Source organism: Uranotaenia lowii, chromosome 3, assembly GCF_029784155.1.
Source record: "Uranotaenia lowii strain MFRU-FL chromosome 3, ASM2978415v1, whole genome shotgun sequence".
Lineage (NCBI taxonomy): Eukaryota > Metazoa > Arthropoda > Insecta > Diptera > Culicidae > Uranotaenia > Uranotaenia lowii.
The window spans coordinates 9,494,812-9,503,560 of NC_073693.1; the positions used below are offsets into that span (position 1 = coordinate 9,494,812).

Sequence of the window (8,749 nt, forward strand, 5' to 3'; positions counted from 1 at the left end):
TTACTGTATTTTTTGCTTCAAGTTCTTCTAGGAAAACATCGTGATATGTTTTTTCTCAATTCTAGGTTCGCACACATACCTACATTTTAAGTTCTCAGAAAAAAAATGGATTTTTACGAAGACATCTATAAACTTCACTTTGTATCATAAATGATAAAACTAAAACCATCTATCCATATGTTAATGCAAGTTATCTTACGACCATTGGCATAGAAAACTTAAACTGTATCAACAACTTCAAAAGTTATTCTTCATTCTCTAAACGGTGTTCCCAACAAAAAACAAATTCTGAGTATGTATATTTTCAAAGATTTTTGTGCTTAAAAAAACCGTCATAATATGAATAATTTATCAAATTAACTTATGTATAACTCACTTTTTTTACTATGCTTTTAGCGTTCTGAAGTAAAATTGTAAAAATGTTTTCTCCTATGTATTCGACAAGTTTTAAAAACTAAATATAACAATATGCTACTAGTTGCTTCTGTACAACCCAATTTAATAAAAAAAACAGTACTTACTTTCAATTGCTTCAATTACACCTTCTCGAGAGCGCCTTCAATACACATGTACGTACACTTTCACGTAAATTGTAAGAAAAACAGTGTTTTGTTCAGCTGCCTGCAGCATTCTTCAGAAGCTGTGCCTTCCAAACGTCGAAAGTTACTAGCAAAAGTTGAATAGGTGGTACCTCGCACAAAACATCATTCATACAAAAACATAATAGAGCAGAAGGAGCTTCTCGCTACTACTGGAGGCCTCTTTGAATGGCATCCAGTCCCAAAACCAAACGCCACAAAGCGAAACGAAAAAATAAAATGAACAGGAAACGAAAAATTGAATGGAAGCCAATTTCCAGAATAAAAATAAAACACGACCAAAAATGGACGCTTTCTGTGCCGAGAGAGACAAAATGCTGTTGAGCGTTCGTTTTGTGGTAAGGAAAATGAATAAAAGGCCAAAGTTGTTAACCACCCCAGTAGTGACCTCCCAAAGGACAATTAAATTATAAATTAAACCCCAAAAGTATGACTGGCTTTTTGTACAATTTTTTTATTCCATTTTTGTTGTGTATTATAGTAAAAAATATTGGTGATAAAGTAAGAAGAAACTAAAGTAATATCAGAGAAAATAAATCTAAAAGGGACTTCAAAAAATTAACAAAACTTTAAGAAACCATCGGAAGGGAAGAATTCATCGAACCAATAAAGGAAAACATTCCAAGCAAAGTGTGTAGATATAAAAATGAAAACATTTTCTCCGTGAGTGTTCTTTCGACTGGTAAGGGGGGATGATTGTGATTGTGTTGGCTTGATTTGAACCGCTGCCTGCCTGCTATTGAGCTGAAAATGTGGTATGGCAGAAAACGGTACGGAGGTTACAATACTTCCCCATCCTCGTCAACGGCGACGGGCAGCTTCCTGTTGCTGGCATTTTTCGGGGGCAAAAGTAGCAGCTGTCGATGGCGTAAGAACAAGGTAAATTTTGCGGATCAACGAGTACGCTTTCTGCTGCCAAAAGTCAATTTCTGGGCACGCTTTTTCTCCCTTCCTAGCTTTAACATTCCATCGATATATATTTCACAGGTATTGAAAAAAAAAATTTCTCTAAGAAAAAAATCGGCATTCGTTGGAAAACAAGAAACAAGGATCAATATGACACAGCGTTTGACATCTGTGGAATCGGTGCTAAATTTTTCATTTCTTGAATTTCTTTCCAGTCGGTTTTTTTTCATCTTGCTTTTTGGCAGACAAAATTGATGGTTGAGAAATAGCACATTTTGCCCTCCGACTTCTGTGCGCCCTTAACGGTTGGTTTGATTTTGTGTTCGATAAACGGCTGGTTGCTTTCGACGTCGTGTTAGTAGTACCTACTAGGAATGCTGGAATGCGAAAATTATTAAATCAAACTGAAAATTCAATTTTCTGGTTCTGAAGTTCCTAGGAAAGACATGAAATCTAATTCGAGCATGTGAACATAATTTGTTATCGTTGATTCTAGACATTCACGCAACAATAGAATCATAAATGGATTATAACAACCGAATTTTTTTGTCTATCTGAAAAATCAGTTCTGATTCAATATTCAAGATACCTCAAAAGGATTAATTGAACCATAAGTATTTAAATATTCCAATAAATGTGGAACAAATCAGAATTCAAGTTTTGTCATTTTTGTCTTTTTTTGTCATTTTTGTCATTTTTGTCATTTTTGTCATTTTTGTCATTTTTGTCATTTTTGTCCTTTTTGTCATTTTTGTCATTTTTGTCATTTTTGTCATTTTTGTCATTTTTGTCATTTTTGTCATTTATGTTATTTTTGTCATTTTTGTCATTTTTGTCATTTTTGTCATTTTTGTCATTTTTGTCATTTTTGTCATTTTTGTCATTTTTGTCATTTTTGTCATTTTTGTCATTTATGTCATTTTTGTCATTTTTGTCATTTTTGTCATTTTTGTCATTTTTGTCATTTTTGTCATTTTTGTCATTTTTGTCATTTTTGTCATTTTTGTCATTTTTGTCATTTTTGTCATTTTTGTCATTTTTGTCATTTTTGTCATTTTTGTCATTTTTGTCATTTTTGTCATTTTTGTCATTTTTGTCATTTTTGTCATTTTTGTCATTTTTGTCATTTTTGTCATTTTTGTCAATTTTGTCAATTTTGTCAATTTTGTCAATTTTGTCATTTTTGTCATTTTTGTCATTTTTGTCATTTTTGTCATTTTTGTCATTTTTGTCATTTTTGTCATTTTTGTCATTTTTGTCATTTTTGTCATTTTTGTAATTTTTGTCATTTTTGTCATTTTTGTCATTTTTGTCATTTTTGTCATTTTTGTCATTTTTGTCATTTTTGTCATTTTTGTCATTTTTGTCATTTTTGTCATTTTTGTCATTTTTGTCATTTTTGTCATTTTTGTCATTTTTGTCATTTTTGTCATTTTTGTCATTTTTGTCATTTTTGTCATTTTTGTCATTTTTGTCATTTTTGTCATTTTTGTCATTTTTGTCATTTTTGTCATTTTTGTCATTTTTGTCATTTTTGTCATTTTTGTCATTTTTGTCATTTTTGTCATTTTTGCCATTTATGTGATTTTTGTCATTTTTGTCATTTTTGTCATTTTTGTCATTTTTGTCATTTTTGTCATTTTTGTCATTTTTGTCATTTTTGTCATTTTTGTCATTTTTGTCATTTTTGTCATTTTTGTCATTTTTGTCATTTTTGTCATTTTTGTCATTTTTGTCATTTTTGTCATTTTTATCATTTTTATCATTTTTATCATTTTTGTCATTTTTGTCATTTTTGTCATTTTTGTCATTTTTGTCATTTTTGTCATTTTTGTCATTTTTGTCATTTTTGTCATTTTTGTCATTTTTGTCATTTTTGTCATTTTTGTCATTTTTGTCATTTTTGTCATTTTTGTCATTTTTGTCATTTTTGTCATTTTTGTCATTTTTGTCATTTTTGTCATTTTTGTCATTTTTGTCATTTTTGTCATTTTTGTCATTTTTGTCATTTTTGTCATTTTTGTCATTTTTGTCATTTTTGTCATTTTTGTCATTTTTGTCATTTTTGTCATTTTTTTCATTTTTTTCATTTTTGTCATTTTTGTCATTTTTGTCATTTTTGTCATTTTTTTTCTTCAATTTTTGTCTTTTTGTCAGTATTGTTATTTTTTTCATTTTTGTCTCAAACTGAAGCTTTTAAAAATCTGCGTTTTCTGAGCCAATCCGTTTTTTTCAACCGTGGGTGGGTCCAAACCAAAACAAACAATCAGAAGCAGCAGCCTTAAAAATCTGCGCTCCCTGAGTCAATTCCGTCTTTATCAACCGGAAGGCCAATACAAAACAAACAATCAGCAGCAGCAGCCTTAAAAATCGGCGCCTTCTAAGCCAATTCCGTCTTTATCAATCGGAAGGCCAACTCAAAACACACAATCAGCAGCAACAGCCTTAAAAATCTGCGCTTCCGCAGAAACATTTTTTTCGTAGCAGAAGTTTTAAAATCTGCGCTCTCTGTGCTTATTCTACCAACAAGCATAGAGACTTGATTTTACGATCCTTATGAATCTCAATTCAGACATGTCTGTTTCTCTCCAGAATAGATCAATGACTGGCTGTTGACTGTCTATCTTCAGTGTTGCCGAATATTTGAATTTTATTTATTTTCTGCATGTTCTTCATCTCATCCCTACAGTGCCTACATTTTTTTACGAACACGCTCTTCAGTTTTAAAAATAGCATTTACGCAAAAGATTTCCTTTTTTGCCGACCAAATTCAACTGTATCGTTTTCAGCTTACGTATTGCAGGCCAAATACGAAAAATCTTACTCAAATGTTATTTATTTTATGATAAAACTCTTTCCTACAAAATTGATCACAACACGTTCGATAACTGAAATATATTAAATTTTAAAATTTGTTCCAGTGAGTTTTGAGATAAAGACGGCCGAATGTCGGCGAATCTTGGCTTAAATTTCTTGGTGAACTGATAAATCCAAACATGCCATCACTTAATTTGAGTTTCTTGATTTTTTTTTCAAAAAAATATCAAAAATCTGGAAAACATCCAGGCAGTTTTTCACAAAACCGGGCATCCGGGCTGGGCCTGAGTTGTCTTGAAATTTTTATCAAATATCCAGGCAAGCCTGGGTAAAATCGGACAATCCGGAATGCTTAGTTCTATAGAACAAACTTCAGCCGGAGGCAAGCCCACTTTCTGAAGTGTTTGTTAACACGTATTTTTGAATACCTTTTGGTATTAAAGAGTTTCCCATTACAATGGTAAATTTATTTCTTGAACTGAAAAGTATACTTACAAAAAATCTCCATGGTAGAGTGGGGTGGGGGGGATGGGTAAAACCCCTAAAACCAACCCTTTTTCATACGGCCTTGGACAGTCTCTTATCTTTATTCATAATAATCATTTCAAATCTATACTGTGAATGACAAGCAATGAATTTATTGTTAACTTGTATTACTTTTTTATTATGTCATAGACACAATTTTTTAATTACCAAAATCACTATCATATCTTGGGTCACAGAAACGTGAATATTGACATAATTCCAGTTTTTTTTTTCTTTTCTCTTAAAGTAGTGCTGATTGTTGAATAATTAATTTGTCTTTCACTCTATTTCCTCGAAACACCGTTTATATTTTTTTCAGTGCTCCTCTCAATAGATCACCGACAAAATAATCAACCGGTAATGGTATGCAAAATTGTGCAACAATTTAAAAATCGTTTCCCTCCCTTCGAAGGAACGTAATACATCTTGGAGTCACCTTTCCTTTTCGCAATTCATCAGATCGTTTTACTTCGTTTTTTTTTTTCATTCAGTTCTGTCAACCTCGACGTGATGCTTTTAGCAACTCCCCTGGCTCAACCCTAGTCCGGGGAAAAGGATGAGCTTTTTCCTTATTTCGTTCTCGTACACCTTCGCTTTAATAAAGTTATCTTCTCCCGAAACTGAAGGCACGCGATGGTTATGGATTTTTTCCGACTTTCATTTTATTTTCGTTCCTTCGGTCGCCAGCAAAATGCCAAGATTCCTGGCTGAGAAGCTCAACCTCTCGACGAGTTCGATGTCGAAAAGTGGGGAAATGTTTTCGCTCCCCCGATGCGCAAGCAAGCATCCCAAAGAGGATGTAATTATGAAACTGGGAAAAAGGCACCCTTCCGGAGGGAATTTTTCGTCCGGACTTTGTGGTGCGGTAGTTTTTTTTCTCATTTTGCTTTTGTAGTCTTCGAGAAAAGCTTGAGGATACAGGGGTAAGAAAAGTCTAAACTAAATAAACGAAAGAAAGATACAAACACAAGAGACGACTCCTTTCGGCTACCTTTAGAACCAACTTCATCCGGGGGCGCGCTTTTTATTGAGCGCCGAGATTGGCGAAGGAATTGTGATTAAACCAGGTGCCTAATTTATGCTTCCGGTACGATCTTTCTTTTTTCTCCTTGGATACAATCCCCATCTCGAGTGGGTTCAATTATTGTCGGCAGTGGGCGTGAAAGTCGGTGATGGGAAATAGATTAAGCCGCACTTGAGGGAGGGTTTTCATTGTGGTTCGCTTTTCTTGAGATAAAATTACAGGAATCGTTTAAGGGCCTTCGTTTTGAAACCCTGAAAACTAACCAGCTCAATTTTATTCTTTTTTTTTTCAACAGCTCTCGGTGACGCTATGTAACTTGGGCGTCGGAGCAACCTTCGGAGAGTCCATCCTGCACGACCTGCCCCGGGACAGTACGGTGGTCACCAAAACGACCTGCGAGCTGCTGCGAGTGGAACAAGAAGACTTTAGACTGATCTACGAGGTAAGATTTGTTTTTGATAATTCTAAAAACTATAGTTTTTCCAGCCAAACACTGGAATCGAACTATTGAGCCTGTTGTTCAAAAATGAGCTAGAATGGTTTAAAATGAAGAAATTGTCTTGATAATACACACACTCTACACACTCTACAGAATTTACAGAAATCTACAGAAATTGCGTGGTGTACTAGATTTCAGAGCTGGTTATGACTGATTTAGGAGAGTGGACTCCAAATTTGCAATACATTTTTCTTTTACCACTTTACGGGATTCAAAGTAGGGAAAACAAACTTGATCTCTGGGGTGACTTGATCCCTTTTCTATATCTCCCAGCCGAAATGTTTCATATAGAACTAATGTTCTAATCCTCACCAATTCCGAAACGTTTCTGCCTGCCAGGGATAAATCCTTCCCCAGGATGGTGGCAGAAATATCGCTCACGATCAAAAGTTATAATTACAGAATAACTGTCCCTTAATAACCGCATTAACCGCACAAATCCAGCACCAGATGTAGGTGGTCGAAGGCAAAAGCGAGCGCCCGACGAATCGTTCGAAACTCAACAACCGCAAAACATTGTCCAATAAATCTCCACTAAAAGCACTTCAGGCCCACCATATTATTTTGCTGATGGTTTTTCCTTTTGCCTCCCAAGAGCAGTAGACGGTGTGGTTATCTCAATGATGATGATGGCGATGGTGATGACGATAATGATGATGATGTGGCACCAGCACCGCCATTCGAAGAAGGGTCCTGAACTCGTAAAATCACCCAATATCAACTCTCGACTCGACTCGACGCGCAACAAGTTGTGCTGCTTCGGGAAAAACCGCACAATCGCACACAAACTCGAGGAAATTATTATCACCACTTTTTGTTTTGTTGGGCCACACGCCAACTTTGATGGCGTCGAGTAAGATTGTGGTTAGAGTTTTTTTTTCGCACGCACATCTTGCTTTGTTATCCTTTTTTTTTTGCTCCAAACATTTCCCCTTTACTGTCAGACATTTCCGTAGAATAATAAATGGATATCATCCTTAAATTCGGGGATCCTTTTCTTATGCATGGAAGCGTTCGGTGGTTGAATCGGCCTGTTAATGAACTTGAAGAAGGAAAATTGAACCTACTTAATAAGGATGACAACAATGACAAAAGTGACAAAAATGACAAGAAAAATGACAAAAACGACAAAAATGACAAAAGTGACAAAAATGAAAAAAATGACAAAAATGACAAAAATGACAAAAATGACAAAAAATGACAAAAATGACAAAAATGACAAAATGACAAATGACAAAAATGACAAAAATGACAAAAATGACAAAAATGACAAAATGACAAAAATGACAAAAATGACAAAAATGACAAAAATGACAAAAATGACAAAAAATGACAAAAATGACAAAAATGACAAAAATGACAAAAATGACAAAAATGACAAAAATGACAAAAATGACAAAAATGACAAAAATGACAAAAATGACAAAAATGACAAAAATGACAAAAATGACAAAAATGACAAAAATGACAAAAATGACAAAAATGACAAAAATGACAAAAATGACAAAATGACAAAAATGACAAAAATGACAAAAATGACAAAATGACAAAATGACAAAAATGACAAAAATGACAAAAATGACAAAAATGACAAAAGACAAATGACAAAAATGACAAAAATGACAAAATGACAAAAATGACAAAAAATGACAAAAATGACAAAAATGACAAAAATGACAAAAATGACAAAAATGACAAAAATGACAAAAATGACAAAAATGACAAAAATGACAAAAATGACAAAAATGACAAAAATGACAAAAATGACAAAAATGACAAAAATGACAAAAATGACAAAAATGACAAAAATGACAAAAATGACAAAAATGACAAAATGACAAAAATGACAAAAAATGACAAAAATGACAAAAATGACAAAAATGACAAAAATGACAAAAATGACAAAAATGACAAAATGACAAAAATGACAAAAATGACAAAAATGACAAAAATGACAAAAATGACAAAAATGACAAAAATGACAAAAATGACAAAAATAACAAAAATGACAAAAATGACAAAAATGACAAAAATGACAAAAATGACAAAAATGACAAAAATGACAAAAATGACAAAAATGACAAAAATGACAAAAATGACAAAAATGACAAAAATGACAAAAATGACAAAAATGACAAAAATGACAAAAATGTAAAAATGACAAAAATGACAAAAATGACAAAAATGACAAAAAATGACAAAAATGACAAAAATGACAAAAATGACAAAAATGACAAAAATGACAAAAATGACAAAAATGACAAAAATGACAAAAATGACAAAAATGACAAAAATGACAAAAATGACAAAAATGACAAAAATGACAAAAATGACAAAAATGACAAAAACGACAAAAATGACAAAAAATGACAAAAATGA

General features: G+C 32.9%; 1 protein-coding gene across 6 annotated transcripts in view; it reads left to right on the plus strand.

Annotated features, from left to right (window-relative positions):
- Window positions 1–8,749, plus strand: part of LOC129754424 (rap guanine nucleotide exchange factor 4) — a 489,369-nt gene that overhangs the window by 279,182 nt on the left and 201,438 nt on the right. For 5 of the 6 annotated variants that reach the window (XM_055750490.1, XM_055750486.1, XM_055750487.1 and 2 more), the window contains one exon: window positions 6,167–6,313. In XM_055750490.1, the coding sequence (XP_055606465.1) occupies window positions 6,167–6,313 (147 nt within the window). Of the gene's footprint in view, window positions 1–1,334; window positions 1,479–6,166; window positions 6,314–8,749 lie in introns of those variants that run through there. The other variant, XM_055750489.1, reaches the window with a different exon arrangement.